The sequence below is a fragment of the Sphaerodactylus townsendi genome, linkage group LG17 (assembly GCF_021028975.2).
Source record: "Sphaerodactylus townsendi isolate TG3544 linkage group LG17, MPM_Stown_v2.3, whole genome shotgun sequence".
In the NCBI taxonomy this organism is placed as follows: Eukaryota; Metazoa; Chordata; class Lepidosauria; order Squamata; family Sphaerodactylidae; genus Sphaerodactylus; species Sphaerodactylus townsendi.
In genome coordinates this window covers 11,635,570-11,653,560 of record NC_059441.1, presented here as the reverse complement: position 1 = coordinate 11,653,560, position 17,991 = coordinate 11,635,570, and the positions used below count along the sequence as shown (strand labels likewise).

General features: G+C 52.3%; 1 protein-coding gene across 1 annotated transcript in view; it reads right to left on the bottom strand.

Moving 5' to 3' along the window:
* The window catches only part of LINGO1 (leucine rich repeat and Ig domain containing 1), an 80,335-nt gene extending 74,519 nt beyond the window's left edge, over window positions 1–5,816 (bottom strand). The window contains 1 exon segment of the mRNA XM_048482038.1: window positions 5,209–5,816. Within this exon segment, the coding sequence (XP_048337995.1) occupies window positions 5,209–5,214 (6 nt within the window). The 5' untranslated portion in view covers window positions 5,215–5,816.
* Window positions 5,817–17,991: the final 12,175 nt, after the last annotated feature.

Below are 17,991 nucleotides of genomic sequence, written 5' to 3'. Positions count from 1 at the left end.
CAACAGTAGCAGCAGAAGGCCATTGCTTTCACCTCCTGCATGTGAGCTCCCAAAGGCACCTGGTGGGCCACTGCGAGTAGCAGAGAGCTGGACTAGATGGACTCTGGTCTGATCCAGCAGGCTCGTTCTTATGTTCTTATGTTCTAGTCCAACTGGAAGTAGCTTTTCAGGGCCTCCCGCCATCTCTTCCTACCTGGAGATATCCAGGACCGATCTGGAGACCTTCTAGCCCAAGGGGTCTGCAACCTGCGGCTCTCCAGATGTTCATGGACTACAAATCCCATCAGCCCATGGGCCAATTGGCCATGCTGGCAGGGGCTGGTGGGATTTGTGATCCATGAACATCTGGAGAAGCCGCCAGTCCCTGAGCTAACCCTCCCAAAACAGCCACAGCCAAGATGATACGGAGGGACCCCTAAACTCACTTAGAGATCAATTTTGAACACAGGGCAGCTGGAAACCCGGCAGGCAGTGACAAAACCCTCGCTCGATTATAAAAGCCAGCTCTTACGGGCTTGACATTTACGAGGAAAATCTCCGAAACCGAGCAATATGTCCCCGCTGCCCTCAGCCCATGTTCACAAGGAGAGGCAAATTATGTCAATTACATGCAACTGTACTAGCACGTTACAGATCGGCTCGTGTACGCTCTGTCCAGGGCTGACTCTGTTGTCATGTAATTGTAGGTGGGTCATCTTGGGGGAAGAAGTGTTCTTTCTGGGGGGGTTGAACCCCCTCACATGAAGGTGCCTTACACGGATCAGACCCTTGGTCCATCCAGAACAGTACTGTCTGCTCAGACTGACGGCCGTTGTCTGGAACAAGAAAGGTCCGGGGTACCAAATATGCTCAAATTGGGAAAAAATGGTAAGTCCCTTTTTAATGCAATAGTTCGCGGTGGAGTTCGTAAACTTCTGCCACAGTGCCCCGACTTTCTTCCCCCAAAGCGTCCTCACCCCGAGGATTTAACCCTTACGAGCAAGTGAGACAACTACCTCCAAAGCAGAGAGGACATAAAGCGACAAGCAAACAAAACTACGAGCTCACGAAAACCACCAGGGAATCACATTCGACGAATGAAATGCAACACTGTTTGACAACCGTAGCTGCGATTTGACAGCACTCCACATACAGAGAGATAGCATAGGGTAGTGGTTAGAGCAACACTGGGGGGGAAACATGGGTTCAAATCTTGCCTCAGCCTCGTAGCTTTTAGAATAACCTTTGGCTGGTCAATTTCTCTCGGTCGAGCCTACCTCGCAGGGGTGTTGTGAGAACAAAGGATAGGATTAAAAGGGGGTTGCAACTGGGAACGGAAATGCAAACAGCCTTTTTGACTGACAGAATTGGACTAATAGCATGCAACAGCGGTTAGTATTGGCAGGCAACAGCATAGCAAAAATCCACATTTGAAATTTACCAAACGTTATGAATAACCAATGAGTTATATATTTTTTTTTAAAAAAAGCATTTGGACTTCCAACATTTTCTCATTCAACATGCAATGCCGACTCCACGCCTCATCAATTTCTCAGGCAAAAATGGGCAAATTTAGAAAACTCACTGTACCATGCAAGCCCTTGAGCAATCCGTTCTCTCTCGAACTCGGCACCCCCCGGACCCAACATGCAAGATGATGGAGAAAGCAGGAAATCAACCTTACGGGGGTTGTGGAAGAAGTTCCAGCAGGGGGTAGATTTCGTTCGGATCAGGAAAGATTTCTCCCATTAAGAGAAACTCCAGAATGGAAAGAGCAGTTTGACAAAGGAACTAATTGCTGGGGGGGTGGGGGGGTGGGTTGGATTGGGGGGGGGTTCTAGAGAGGCAGAAATGGAACAGCCATCTGTCGACGATGATCTAACTTTGGATTTCCTGCAAAGGGCAAGGGGCTGGGCCTAGAAGACTACTTCCAGCTCAGGTGTACGATTTTAGGTATCCAACCAAAGAAGAGGAGTCAGCCAACGCCTTCCTTTGCACACAGAAAACCTCAAATTCAGCCCCTGGCTACTCCTGCCCAAAAGAGATCAGGTGTTAGGGGGAAAATGGATCCCAGGGAATCACCGATAACCTGCAAAGGTGATTCCTAGCCATGCAGGCCAAGAATATGTCTTTGTGCCACCTTGGTATGTTATCTCCCTATTTGCAAGAGATGGAGATACTTCCATTGCCCGCTGAAACTGGCAAAACTCGAACACGTTTGAAGAGGAGTCGAGTTTGGATGTATATCCCCCCTTTCTCTCCTGCAGGAGACTCCAAGGGGCTTACAATCTCCTTGCCCTTCCCCCCTCACAACAAACACCCTGTGAGGTAGGTGGGGCTGAGAGAGCTCCGAGAAGCTGTGACTAGCCCAAGGTCACCCAGCTGGCATGTGTGGGAGTGTACAGGCTAATCTGAATTCCCCAGATCAGCCTCCACAGCTCAGGCGGCAGAGCTGGGAATCAAACCCGGTTCCTCCAGATTAGATACACGAGCTCTTAACCTCTTACGCCACGTTGCTCTTTGCCCAAGGCTGTGCAATTTGGGGAGAGCTGGTGGCTCAGCGGCAGGGCACACAGGAGGCTCAACCCCCGGCGTTTCCAGTTAAAAGATCCGAAGCAGGGGACGTGAAAGACCCCCGCCTGAGATTCTGGCCAGCGGCTGCCGGTCTGAGCAGGCGATCCTGCCTTTGTTGGGTTCTGTAAAAGCCAGCTCCATTGGTTCACGTGTATGTGACCCCCACTCACCCCTGCCCCACACTTTCGATGCCGGGGCCTGAACTGCCGATATGAACCAAGGCAGTGCCTCTGAGCACGCGCAGAGCATCTTTTCTAAGTAACAGCCGTCTATTCTTGGGACGAGAGTCTGGGGTTTGCAGGCAAACCAAATCCCAAATCCCATAAAAATGCTCCCTTGTAAACAAAGTCCTTTTCCTATAGGAAGCTTAGCCTTTTCCCCCTGCCCTCGCAGGAAGCACAGCCACGGTGGAGGATTTGGCCCACGGTTAGCCTCTTCTCCCTCTCGCATTCGTAACTGCTGGAATGTGATCCATTGAGATCCAGGCGGAAGCGACGAGCTGGCCAGCTCACAAGCTGACATGCTCACAACTGTGCCCAGCCTGGCATGTGCAGATGGATGCCAGGCTGGCTGTACGGTGGGTAGAGCTCACATGAGTCGGGCAAGGGCAGTCGCCCCCACCCCTGGAATGCCGCACCTGCGGATGAGAACAGCTATGAGTTGTGTCAGCTGGCTGCACAGCCGGCGTGGGGAAGCCCCCACAAGCAGGGGCCGGGACAGATGCTTTGTGGTAGGGAAATCTGGCTGACAAATTTGCCAAGGCGGAGAAGGGCAAGGAGGTGGGCAGAGAAATGAGGGCACAGCCAAAAAAAAAACAACCCTCTCCGGTCTCCCAGTACCTGAGTAAGCACTCTGTTTTGGCTTTGCAGAAACCGCTCCAAAGCCTGCGTAGCAGAGCAGAGACATTCCTATGCTAAGGAAGGGGCTGACACACAACAGCCTGGTTGCGATGCATGCACCGCACATACACAACACACAAACACACTGGACCTCAAGACCTGTAATCAGAGTGTCAGACCCCCCCACCCCAAGCTCAAAGCAACACATACACAACCAAAAGGGATGAAGACAAGACACTCTCAGCCAGTCCCCCCCCCCAATCCTTGCCCAAGAATACACAATTCAGCAGCATATCCCAGACAAAAGAGCCCCCATGGTCCCTAACAGAAGCCGTCCTCACCTTCCAAAGAATCATCTTTCCCCCACTGAAGACCCCCCCACCCCCGGCAAATGCTCTGCCCACCCCAAAATAAGGTTTCTTCCCAGCACGCACCCTCTAGATGCAGACTTATGGGGACACACAGCTGGCCACCTCTGGATAGCCCTGCAGCTGTTTACACACACACACCCCTTGCCAGGGTTAAAAAGCCCACTCCAGAGAATCAAGTCCCCTATCTATCTTGTAGGGTGAAAAAACCACCCTGTGTGTGTTCGTATGTATTAGGTGCTGGGGTGTTAGGGGGGGGGGGGGGACGCCAGCATAGAAGAGGTCACCCCAAATCCACAAACTTTGGGACAAAATCTGTGACTCCATGAGGGCTGTGGGGGGGGCAAGAACTGGGGAGGGGGGGGGACAGAAAATATATTTCTGGCTGTTATCAGCTCGGAAGGTAGAGTCTGTATACAAAGAGCAGCCTCCCGCCTGGAGCAAGCGGGGGTGTCTAGCCTTACCCCAGTCCTTAGAGTGGAGCCACCCAAGGTTCAAGGCCTAAGACCTCCAATTTGCACACCCAAAGGGTGGCCCAGAGCTCCCCTCAGCCCAGCCAATTCTGAATCAGGAATCCTTCAGCTGGAGCAAAATCCCAAATAGGCAGTTCTCTTCTCTTCCCTCCCCCCAAAAATAAAATAGAAATCGGAGCCTGGACAATCTGTCATCCAAAGGACAAAATCCAAAACCTGGATAGCTCCAGGTCTCACCCCCCCCCCCAATGATATGTATCTGGAGCAGGGTTCTCGACTGCCCCCCCCAACCCAGCAAAACAGACCTACAAAACAAAGCACCCCCCCAAACCCAAACCCAAACCCAAACCCAAACCCAGCCTAGTTCGGAATATCAGAAGCCCCTAAACCGGAATGCAGCTTCAAGGGGTTGGAGCAGACCCCCCTCCAAATCCCCCCCACCCTTTCCAGCAGGGTCCACAGCCCCGCTGGGGCTCCAAAACGGACCCCCCCCCCGGTCCCAAATCCACAACCTCCAGAGAAATCTTCCAGATCGCTGGGATCTCCTCGCCCCGATCTCCTCGGGCTGTCCTCCCAACCTGGACCGCGACCCCAAAAGGATCCGTATGCCCGGGAGGACACCCCCCCCCCAAATCCGGACCAGGCTTTTCAACGCAACCTTGCCCCTAACAATCGGGACCGACCCCTCCTTTTCAGCGCCCCCCCCCTTCTCCCCACGGCCATCCTGATCGGCTCTTCCATTACAGCCCCCCCCCCACCCATTCGGATCAGCCTCTCCCCTCCCCAAAACAACCCTGCTCTGCCCTTTCATCGGGACCCCCCCCCTCCCCAACAATTCGGACCGGCTGCCCCATTTCGCCCCCCCTCTCCCCCCAACAATCCGGATCTGCCCTTCCAGGGGAGCCCCCCCCCCAAAAAAAACAATCCGGACCAGTCTCTCCCATTTCACCCCCCCCCCCCAAAAAGCCCCCTTACCGGCATCTCTCATTCTCGCCGCCCGCCGCTCTGGGTGGGAAATGGCATTGGCCTCCCCCCGCAGCGCCGCCGCCGCCGCCGCCGCCGCTCCCCTCGACTCCAAGCGCAGTAGCCTCGCCTGCCTGCCTGCCTGCCTCCCCCCGGCCCCTCCAGCGCCGTCCTTTCCTCCCCCCCCCCTCGGCCCAGGCGCCCCCCCCTCCGGATGCCCCCCCCTCTCCTGCAGCGCCGGGCTCTAGGGGCGAGTGGCCGGCCGGCTCCTGCGAGGGCAGGTGGGCTGAAGACCAGGCCGGGGGGGGGTCTCCCCTCCCCAGCCCCGCAGGTTCGCCCGTGGATGGCTCCGCTCGGCTTGAAGGGGAGGGGAGGGGAGGGGGGGAGAGAGAAGCGAGGTGGCCCCTCCCTCCTGATGGGAGGAAGGAGGGAAGGAAAGGAAGGGGGGGAGAACTATACTAACAAAACAATTGGGGAGGGGATGCCTAAAATGCAATGGGGGGGGGGTTGAGAGAAGAGGGGGGGGGAGAGAGCGCCTTCAATGCAGAACCGAGGATCCCAATCGTCTGGTCTCAAACAGCTGCCCCCCCTCCCCTTTCCCCCTAATAATCCTACAAGCCAGGAGCAAATGTGGCGGAAAGGAGGAAGAAAAGGGAAGAGGCAGGGAGGGAGCGAGGGAGGGGGGGGGCTGTGCATGAGAACTGGGTGTGGAGGGGAGGATCTCCGGCGGGGGGGGGGCAGGGGGTGGCTTCTTAGGCGGAGGGAAAAAAGAGAGGAAGGCTGGGGGGTGGGGGTGGGGGTGGGGGTGGGGGTGGGGGGAGGAATCAGGAACGCCTCTCTGTCGAAAGCAGAAGAGAAGGAGAAGGCATCTTCCCCCATCGTCTTCTTCTGGCTTGGGTGCTTGGCCAAAGCGGGGCTCGGACTGCCCAACCTCCCACCCCAAAAGGCCGGGGGTCTCTAAGGGGCCGCCCAAGGCAAAAATCTGGGTCTAGACCCTCAGAAGGACCCCCCTTTTGGACTTGCAGGGGCTACCTGGGGGGAGAACGCTTGTAAGGCCCTGGCGGGGGAGAACTGGCACTTCCAGGGTTGCCAAACTCCAGGCGGCCCCTGGAGATCTCCTGGATGAGGAGAAAATTATCCCTTTAGAGTAGTCTACGGAGTTATGTTTCGTGGAGGTTGTTCCCCAACCCGGATTTTGCCCTTTCTAGAATTTCTGGAATTTCCTGATCTGGATTTGGGGCCCCCTGTCCAAACCTGTCCTTGGAACGTGTCATTGGGGGGGGGGAGGGTAACAGGATGGAACGTGTCATGGGGGGGGGGAGGGTAACAGGATGGTTTAGGGCTTCTAAGGCAGAGGGGGCTAGTCTTGTCCAGGTAGGAGAGAGTCTGGCAATTCTTGTCCAGGTAAGGCTAGTCTTGTCCAGGTAAGAGGGGGCTAGTCTTGTCCAGGTAAGAGAGACTCTGTCCCCACCCCCACCCCGCCAAAGCTCTCCTGACTTTGGTTGGTTGCTCTCCCCGCACTCCAGAGGGTCCTAGGCTCATTTTTTGGTGACCCTCGCAAACCTGGCAATTTTGAAATAATTCAAAACATGCTCTGTCTAAGGCTTAGATGGTTGTCAAAATCAGTCGGACAAATTGACCCAGGAGAGATCTGTCAGCGGCAATTAGCTCTGACGGGTAAATGGAGCCTGCATGTGCCGTCGCAGTGCATCTTAAAAGGGTCTTCACACCCAAAGTCCCCCAGATATGTGGAAAGAAAATCCTGGAAGAGACAAGCCATCCTCTAGGCATTTATGGAGTTGTTCGACATCAGCAATGGCTGTTCGGGAAATTGAAATAAAAAAGACCCGGTAAAAGCGCTGACATTTCTAAACACGTAATGAATATTTCTGCCCGTCAGAGAGAACCCAAATGAAATCTTGGCTTCGTAACCTGGTTACAGGGAAGACCTGGGCACTGAATCTTATGGCGTCCTACTGCAGTCCATAGGGTGCCGGCGGAAATCCGCTACCCAGCTCGGCGGAAGCTCAAGAGATCAGCTGTGATAGGGTTGAAATCGAGGAAACGAAAAGAGCACAGCGCGTGGGCTACTCGGGAAGAGGCTACGGAACTCTCCGCGGCTCGTCACCCGAGGCACCCTGGTTCGTTAAAAAGCAATTAATAAAAATTAAATGGCACAGCTTTGGCAAACCTCGCAGGGTTGGGAACAGAAGGAGACGGGATGTGTTTTAGTCAACAGTCGTTGTCAAAAGAGCATGGCGTTCTCACCACGCCCTCGGCGGCTTAAAATACAACACCAAGGGAGTCTGCTCTACCCGGCAATCTGCTCGCGTCTGTCGGCGGGCCTCGTGGGTTCCGCCAGGTCGCTGCCCCAAAAAGACCTTTGGGGTTTGCAGTGGAGCGAGGATGACGAGGCCACGGAATGTGGTTTCCTAGAAGAAGATGTCCTCTGTACGATACAGACTTCGTGGATGTTGGCAATTACTGGATGGGCCCAGATAACTTGACCTTGTTCAGAGCTCAGAAGCTAAGGAGAGTCCGCTCCGATTACTTCTTGGGGGGAGAACCACCAGAGAAGTCCAGGGTCTCAGTGCGGATGTAAGGCGGTGGCAAACAATAGCTCTGGAGAGGGAAATGTTTGGAGATGTTGAAGGTGAACAGGATTTGAGGAGGCCAGGGAACTCAACTTGGTCCAAAGGAGCCAGCGTGGTATAGTGGTTAAGAGCAGGTGCACTCTAATCTGGAGAACCGGGCCTGACTCCCCGCTCTGCCACTTGAGCTGTGGAGGCTTATCTGGTGAACCAGATTAGCTTGTGCACTCCGACAAAGGCCAGCTGGGTGACCTAGGGCGAGCTACAGTTCTTCAGGGCTCTCTCAGCCTCACATACCTCACAGGGTGCTTGTTGTGAGGGTGAGAAGGGAAAGGAGATTGTGAGCCCCTTTGAGTCTCCTTGCAGGAGAGAAAGGGGGGATGTAAATCCAAACTCCTCCTCCTTCCTCCTCCTCCTTCTTCATCTTCATCCTCTTCATCTTCTTCTTCGAAAACTCTACAGGGTCTCCAAAGCTCAGCTGTGACCTGATAGGACTTAACCACCACAGGAGTTCCTGTGAACCTCCCTCGTTTTGAGCCAGACCCCCAACTCAACTAGGCCAGTGATGGTGACCTTTTCGAGACCGAGTGCCCAAACTCAACCCCAAACCCACTTATTTATCACAAAGTGCCCACACAGCAATTTAACCTGAATACTGAGGTTTTAGTTTAGAAAAAACGGGTGGCTCCGAGGCATGCGTTACTTGGGAGTAAGCTTGGTGGTAGTCGGTGGCTTTGCTTTGAAGCAACCATGCAACACTTTGAATGGGTGAATCATGACCCAAGGAGGGTTTAGAAGCAAGCCCCATTGCCAGCAACTGAGCTTACTCCCAGGGAAAGGATTGCGCTTTAGTTCTTCCCATGAAAATCAGTGGGGTTTAACAGCACTTAACAGGGTTACCTACACGTCGTACCCAGCGGCCCAGGCCAGCCTAGATGTGTATGGGGGGAGGGGACAAACTCTGTGTACGCGTGCCCACAGAGAGGGCTCTGAGTGGCATCTCTGGCACCCGTGCCATAGGTTTGCCACCACTGAACTAGGCCGACTGTTATCGGGTTTGCCTGGCCAAAGGAAATAGGAAACCGCTTCCAGCTCTGCTATTGTGGACCTAAAATTGCCTGCGACTGAATGTGAGATCCTTGATATGCAAAGCAGGTTTTCCACCGTTGAACAATGACCCCCATTCAACCTTAGCGCCCTTCTTATTTCCTTAGATAAGGAAGCCCAATTTACTAAATAAGACAGTCAGGCAAGTGAGAGGGTTTTTTTTTTAAAAAAAGCTTTTAATTGGGCCCTGTTTAACCAGTTACTCTCTGGCTTTCTCATACAGTTGTGGAGCGCCCAAACCTGATTGCCAGGGTCTAAGCAAACCGGAAGGAACTATCAGCATGGTGTAGTGGTTAAGAGCAGGGGCACTCTAATCTGGAGAACCGGGTTTGATTCCCCGCTCTGTGGATGCTTGCCTGGTGAACCAGATTAGCTTGTGCACTCCAACACAGGCCAGCTGGGTGACCTTGGGCAAGTCACAGTTCTTGGGAGCTCTCTCAGCCCCGTCCACCTCACTGGGTGTTCGTTGTGGGGGTTGGGGTTGGGAAGGAGATTGTAAGCCCCTTTGAGTCTCCTTGCAGGAGAGAAAGTGGGGGATATAAATCTAAATTCTTCTCCTGCTATCAGTTTCCTTAGGTAAAGTTGTCCCATCCGAAGGAAGAGGTCAGTTAAAATGCTGGCAGAAATACAATCCACTCTGGGGGAAAAAGATTGCTGCCCCATGGGTTCAAAATCCCCCACTCCCGTTAAAATAGACCCCCCCCCGTCAATAAATCAACTGAAAAGTGAGTGGATTCATCTACTGATGGAAGCCGTCAACGCTTGCAAGCCTTATTCAAAAAGCCACGGCCAAAACTCTGATAAATCTCACAGGGATTTATGCTGGAAGCTACAAAACCCGGCAGCCGGAATCCCAAGCAGGTCACCTGGCCAAAAAAATGGAGGCTTTTTGTCTGTTCCTTGCAGAAGGACCCCCTACCTGCCTGTTCTTCCGTGCTCATAGCTCTCTTCTAGCTACACAGCCAACCGCACTGCCCACTGGCTTCCAACAGAGGGTGCCAACGTGGTGCGCATGAAGTCCGCTGTGCGCCTGGACACCCGCAGGAGGATACAGGCAGGAATGAGCAAGTGGAGATGAACGCCTTGCCGAAGGCTCCCGGTCCAGTTGCCCCGGCTTGAAAAGCCGGCCGGAATCTGTCGTGGAAACCAGCTGGGGACAGAGCGTTTGCCTCGGCTGAGGGAGTTGTCCTTGTTCAAAAGTGCCAGAGAGGCAGGAAATAACGGAAGGGAGGGGAGGCCTTTGCGACGAACAGAAGAAGAAGAAGAAGAAGAAGAAGAAGAAGAAGAAGAAGAAGAAGAAGAAGAAGAAGAAGAAGGGGAGGAGGAGGAGGAGGAGGAGGAGGAGGAGGAGGAGGAGTTTGGATTTATATCCCCCTTTCTCTCCTGCAGGAGACTCAAAGGGGCTGACAATCTCCTTGCCCTTCCCCCCTCACAACAAACACCCTGTGAGGTAGGTGGGGCTGAGAGAGCTCCGAGAAGCTGTGACTAGCCCAAGGTCACCCAGCTGGCGTGTGTGGGAGTGTACAGGCTGATCTGAATTCCCCAGATAAGCCTCCACAGCTCAGGCGGCAGAGCGGGGAATCAAACCCAGTTCCTCCAGATTAGATACACGAGCTCTTAACCTCCTACGCCACTCGAATGAATGATGCGTTTGCAAAGGCTGGACAGACGGGGTCCAAACAGGGGTTCTGAAAAGGGCGGTTTGCTGCAGAGCTTTTTAGGATTCGGAAGCATACAGAGGGCTCCCTGGGGCTAGGTCCCCCACCCCATCTGCTCTGCAGCTGGCAGAAAGCTGAACGAGATCTCGTTCACGCCTCCCCTTTGCCACAATGGTGCCTCGTTTTCATAGATGCTGTCTCGCCCACTAGGCTCTACTACCTCTCCGGGAGACCCGGATGCTTCCTCGTGCCCTGGTGCCTTGTGAGAGTCCTTTGGAAGAATCCTTCATTCACCTCGTCCACCCCGACTGAGATTCCTTTCCTATTTGTCCTCCTTTGTCTTTCCTGGAGTATCCTTCCTGGGGGGGCAGCAAAGGACCCACCCAGAGGTGGGATCCAGCAGGTTCTCACAGGTTCCCGAGAGTAGGTTACTAATTATTTGTGTGTGCCAAGAGGGGGTTACTAATTGGTGATTTTGCCACGTGATTCTTGCCTTAGTTACGCCCCTCTCAGCAGTAGCGCGCAGAACTTGAAGAAGTCTAGCAGGAGGTGCACCGGCGTGCGTGGCAGCCTGCGCCTGCGTGCATTCGTTTCCCGCCCAAGGACCGGCGCAGCGGCTGCATCCTTGCCACAGCCCCGCCCAGGAATGCCCCGCCCCGGAATGCCCGGCCATGCCCCCGTCGTGCCCCACCCAGCCCCATTGGTGCTACGCCACAGTTTGAATCCCACCACCATGGGAACCTGTTACTAAAATGTTTGGATCCCACCACTGGACCCACCTGCCCCCCTCTAATATCAAGTCTCAAACCTTGCATCAATAAACGAACTCCGTTGTGTTGATCAGCAGCATTTATTGGAAGACAACGAAGCACCCAGCTCAGAAAAGTCAGTTCTGCTGAGTCTGGCTTTCACTATCTTCTTTATCCAGAAACAATCCCCCCTCCCATTTCCCCCAAAGAATGTGAGAAAGCGTTACTGCGGAGCCTAGGCGCCCCAAGGTTGGCGTCAGATACAGATAAAGCCACCTGGCCTCCTGCTCCCACAGAACAATGAAAACATCCTGATTCCCATGAGAGTTGAAGGTGTCAGGGGTAAGCCTAGTTATCTACCAAGCGTGTGAAGCCATAAACGAGAGAGAAAGATCAAGGAAAGAATGTCCCATCACAATAATGGTAACATATAGCAGGCTAGTTAAATGTATCTTTCAGCAGTTTCATCGAGGTGGGAATGCATCTTAATCAACTACATAAATCACCGTCAATATATTTCACAACACTGCATTGAGCTAGGAATGCCCCTCAATCACCTAAGCACATCCCTAACAGCTAATGACCGCAAAGCAGGGGTTTTTTTGCAACGTATGGCCCTAAGCAACTACCAAGCTCCACTGTTTCTGCTCTATCTGGTCAGAGGAGTGGCCTAGAATTTTAAAGCTCTTTAAATTGCAGTTATGCTGATATTACTGTTATTGCAGTTAAATCGATATTGTAGCCCCTTTCCAATAATAAACACACATACACACACACAAACACACACACACACCCATGAAAGAGGCAAAGCAATTTCCTGGACCACACTCTGCTGAAGAAGGGGACTGTGTCCTAGAACTGATACTGTTAATGCTCCTTAAACACACACACATATTTCCTGCTGCTGCTGCTGCTGCTGCCGCGGGAAGATCGAGAGGCTTGTTATTTCGATATTCTCATGTTAGATCTATTATTATTTCGACAGATCTAATATGGTACAAATGCTTGAAATTGAAATAACGTTTTTGAAAGCCCTCCTGATCATCGGGGAGGGCAGAAGCCGAACGGGGGAGGCGGTGGGGAGCCGGAAAGCCCGAAGCAAAGAATAACACGGCCATTTCTTTCATCTTCCCTGTGAAGCAGGGGGAAAGGCAGCTCTGCCGGCTCTCACAAACAGCAGGGATTATGGGATCTGCTGCACAATGAGCGTGAGAGGGGGGAAAAGACATCTGTAACAGAAACTCTGCCCCAAAAAGAATCTCCTTGCAGCGCAGGGCAGCGCACCGGTGTACAATCATACAATCTCCCCGAGCTAACTCCGTAGTTAACCGTGCTGACCACGCCGTTCAGTAGACACCGGTCTGTGTTCTTCTTCTGCCGCCTCGAGCTCTTTCTCTTGGTGTTTTTCCAGACATATTGTTGGCAGTTTCAAATCATTAATAGTAACAGCAACACTTCGGAGGAGAAGAAGGGCCGGGCTGAAGGGCGTTTGGTAAGGATAATGAAGCCAAGTGGGTGTTGGAAGCATAGTGATGCTAGAGCATCTGTGTGTGTTTGTCATTTGGAAACATAAATGTTAGGGGGAGCAAGAACAGAACTGAGGCCGGTGTGTAAGAGGGCTGAGGAGAATTAGAGTGGCCGAGGAGGGGCAGCGTGGTATCCCTTGAGAGGGGAGTGGGGAATTAGAGTAAAAGGCATGCCCTTTGGACCAACCAGGGGCCGGATGAAAGAGAAGGGGGGGGGGAGGGGACGAAAAACAAAGATCTCAGAAGCCAAAATCTCTTCCCAAGATCAGAGGGTTGGTTCCTTTGGCTCTAAACTGACATTTTACTATCACTTGAGCAGAACAAATTCGAGCAGTGGTGATAAAGGAGATCAAAGACCAGGCGTCAGGCTGAGGCGACTGCGCCGTCCCGCTGTGTCTCGGAAATGAATGGAAATCTTGCAAATACCAAAAAAACAAACACACCCAAAACTGAGCATACTGCAAACCAGTTCGAGGCGGTTCCCTCGGGCAGAATTTTGGGTTTTTTGTGTTCCCTTGGAGACAAGCGCACCAGACTGGGGTGCGAAGGACACGTTGCGCTTGGGAGCCAACTCTGTGGAATTCAGCAGCGGTCGCATCCAACTTGTTTGTTTATTTACTTCCTCTCTACCCCACATTCCTCCCCAATGGGACCCAAACTGGTCCCCATCCCTCCCCTTCCTCACAACAATCATAAGAACATAAGAACAAGCCAGCTGGATCAGACCAGAGTCCATCTAGTCCAGCATTCTGCTACTACTCGTAGTGGCCCACCAGGTGCCTTTGGGAGCTCACACACAGGAGGTGAAAGCAATGGCCTTCTGCGGCTGCTGCTCCCAAGCACCTGGTCTGTTAAGGCATTTGCAATCTCAGCTCAAAGAGGATCAAGACTGGTAGCCATAAATCGACTTCTCCTCCATTAATCTGTCCAAGCCCCTTTTAACGCTATCCAGGTGAGTGGCCATCACCACCTCCTGTGGCAGCATATTCCAAACACCAATCACACGTTGTGTGAAGTAGTGTTTCCTTTTATTCGTCCTAATTCTTCCCCCCAGCATTTTCAAGGTATGCCCCTGGTTTCTAGTATTGTGAGAAAGAGAGAAAAAATTATCTCTGTCAACATTTTCTACCCCATGCATAATTTTATAGACTTCAATCATATCCCCCATCGGACGTCTCCTCTCCAAACTAAAGAGTCCCAAACGCTGCAGCCTCTCCTCCTAAGGAAGGTGCTCCAATCCTGTGGGATTGGTTAGGCTGAGAGTGTGCGATTGGTGCAAGAGCACGCAGCAAGTGGCCGAGCGGAGATTCGAATCCAGGCCTGCCAGTTCCTAGTCCAGCATTTTAGCCATTACGCAAGGATTGGTGGCCTAAATGCTTGGGTTAGTAATGGTAGACTGATAAACAAGGCCTTCTTTTCTGTTCCGCCTGTGGGTCTAAGGGTGTTTGACACGGCGCCAGGCGTTTTGCTCACCGGTCACAATGAGAGAGCGGGTTTTGTTGGGCATTTCAGCAGTTGGTGAGCAGCCCGTCAGGCAGGTTACTTCCAACACATCAAACAGGGTAGTGCAATCGGGAGCACTGCAGCCTGACGGGAGTCCTAAGGAGCAGCAGCGGCGTAGTGGTTAAGAACAGGTGCATTCTAATCTGGAGGAACCGGGTTTGATTCCCCGCTCTGCCGCCTGAGCTGTGGAGGCTTATCTGGGGAATTCAGATTAGCCTGTATACTCCCACACATGCCAGCTGGGTGACCTTGGGCTAGCCACAGTTCTTGGGAGCTCTCTTAGCCCCACCCACCTCACAGGGTGTTTGTTGTGAAGCGGGAAGGCCAAGGAGATTGTAAACCCCTTTGAGTCTCCTACAGGAGAGAAAGGGAGGATATAAATCCAAACTCTTCTTCTTCTAATTTCCTCCCCCACATACGTGTTGTCACTGTGCGCTGCTCTGAAGCAGATTTCAGGCGTCCCCAGTCAGAGCCCTCCAGATGTTCATGGACTACAATTCCCATCAGCCCCTGCCAGGACAGCCAATTGGCAGAACCGATGGGAATTGTTGTCCATTTTCATCTGAAGGGCCATAGTCCTGGCTTAAACCAAGAGCGAGCAAATAGATATGTACAGAGCTAGATTCAAGACCCGTAGCCCCTTAGAAACCAACATGATTTGGGGGTATAAGCTTTCAAGAGTCGGAGCTCCCTTCCTCCTTTGTACACAGCCCCTCTGAGGAGCCATTTGGGGTGGAAGACCAAGAGAAAAAGCAAGTCCGCCCAAGAGATACCTGGCTCTGCCGCCACGTTCCTGGATCTCCGCCAAGGCAATTCAAATTCTGCCCCCCCCCCCACCACAACAATTATGCAAAAGAACCTTTCTGCATATTGCGCGACAAGCTGTTCACGTTTGGATTCCGCAGGGCATGAGAGCTCTCTTTCCGCTCAAGGAAACCGGGCCTGCGTTGAAGGATGTGAGTGTGAGACAAAAACAGGGAAAAGATGGAGGCGTTTCGGAAGGGGGTATGGATCGCCAGCAAGGTGTGGCAGAATCATAGAAGCATAGAGTTGGAAGACACCCCAAGGGCCGTCAAGTCCAACCCTCTGCCATGCAGGAACACACAATCAAAGTACAGATGGCCATCCAGCCTCTCTTTAAAAACCTCCAAAGAAGGAGACTCCACCACGAAGTAGTGCATTCCACTGTTGAACAGCCCTGACTGTCAGGAAGTTTTTCCTGATGTTTAGGCATAGGAGCAGCAGTGGCGTAGGAGGTTAAGAGCTCATGCATCTAATCTGGAGGAACCGGGTGTGATTCCCAGCTCTGCCGCCTGAGCTGTGGAGGCTTATCTGGGGAATTCAGATTAGCCTGTACACTCCCACACACGCCAGCTGGGTGACCTTGGGCTAGTCACAGCTTCTCGGAGCTCTCTCAGCCCCACCCACCTCACAGGGTGTTTGTTGTGAAGGGGGGAAGGGCAAGGAGATTGTAAGCCTTACGAGGAGTCTCCTACAGGAGAGAAAGGGGGGATATAAATCCAAACTCTTCTTCTTCTTCTAGGTGGAATCTCTTATCCTTCACCTTGAACCCATCACTCCTGGTCCTAGTCTCTGGAGCTGCAGAAAACAAGCTTGCTCCCTCACCAACATGGCATCCCTTCAAATATGTAAACATGACTATCCTGTCACCTCTTAACCTTCTCTTCACCAAACTAAACATCCCCAGCTCCCTGAGTCTCCCCTCGTAGGGCATGTATTCCAGACCTTTGACCATTTTGGTCGCCCTCCTCTGGACCCGTTCCAGCTAGTCAATATCCTCCTTGAATTGCGGTGCCCAGAACCGTACACAATATTCCTGCTCATAAGTTTCCAATTGTCCAAGAAATCATTCAAATCCCCCTTTTAAGCGACTCGCTATTTCCATCTTTATCATTTCACATGTGAAACGAACTAGTGTAAATACGATGAAAACTTATGGAATAAACGTGTTAAAAAAACCCAAAATGAATTCCTTTCTTAAATTCTAGTGTGAGGTCGGCCCGGCCCAGAGTCTAATACTGGCTCGAGGTTACCCAGCAAGGTTTGTGGCCAAGTGAGGAGACGTCTGAGGGGGGATATGATTGAAGTCTATAAAATTATGCATGGGGTAGAAAATGTTGACAGAGAGACATTTTTCTCTCTTTCTCACAATGCTAGAACCAGGGGGCATTCATTGAAAATGCTGGGGGGAAGAATTAGGACTAATAAAAGGAAACACTTCTTCGCACAACGTGTGATTGGTGTTTGGAATATGCTGCCACAGGAGGTGGTGATGGCCACTAACCTGGATAGCTTTAAAGGGGCTTGGATAGATTTCTGGAGGAGAAGTCGATCTATGGCTACCAATCTTGGTCCTCCTTGATCTGAGATTGCAAATGCCTTAACAGACCAGGTGCTCAGGAGCAACACCAACAGCTTGGCAGCAGAGAGGCCCATTGCTTTCACATCCTGCCTGTGAGCTCCCAAAGGCACCTGGTGGGCCACTGCGAGTAGCAGAGAGCTGGACTAGATGGACTCTGGTCTGATCCAGCAGGCTAGTTCTTATGTTCTTATATTCTTAAATGCCTGAGCAGACCAGGTGCTTGGGAGCAGCAGCAGCCTTGGCAACCATGAAGAGCCATTGCTTTCACATCCTGCAGGTGTTGAGCTCCCAAGGAGGGGCACCCCTGTAATTGGTGCGCCATTCCAGCGAGTAGCAGAGTGCTGGACTAGATGGACTCTGGTCTGATCCAGCTGGCTAGTTCTTATGTTCTTATGTTCTGGTCTCTCACTAGCCCAACACTATCATGGATGAATTCCCATCCAAGCCCTAATCAGGCTGCCCCTTCCTTCGCCCCACCGCCGCTGCCATGCTCCCAGACAACGCTAATTGCATCCGGAAGGGTAAACTCAAGCCCGGACAGCTCAGATTATTTCGAACTGTCATAGGCTTCTGTGCTCTAAGCGGTTGCCAGTATAAGCAGCATAAGCTTAACCCATAAAATTCCCCGGGCTTTGTAAACGGAGTGCTAAATAATGTATTCCTCTTAAATGTCAGCCCACGAGCCTATTATTCATTATTCTTTTTCCTACTTAAAATGTTTCCAGTCTGCTGGAGGTGGACGTAGGGGGGAGGTGCCAAGATACTTCCCACTTTTCGCGTTTCAGTCTGTTCCTCGTTACTAAATTTCTCAGCTTCTCCCAATCCCTCGCCAGAAGACACTCACTTTTGACCGACCTCATATTTTCTTTCAGGGTCATCTTTGTCCAAATCTATCACTGTAGAGATTATTACTGACCCATAACCTTCCTCCAATGGGGCGTTGTTTTGCTAACAAGCAATAGAAATCCCTACTTGGGGCTGTTTTGACCCGGGAATCCTGCACTGAAGTCTCACCCAGAAGTTGACATTGGTGGGAACCACGAGAAGAAGAGTAGAAGAATGGTTTGGATTTAGACCCCGCCTTTCTCTCCTATAAGGAGACTCAAGGCGGCTTACAGGCTCCTTTCCCTTCCTCTCCCCACAACAAACACCTTGTGAGATAGGTGGGGCTGAGAGAGTCCGGAGAGAAATGTGACTAGCCCAAGGTGACCTTGCAGGTGAGAGCCAGCCTGGTGTAGTGGTTAAGAGCAGGTGGATTCTAATCTGGAGAACCAGGTT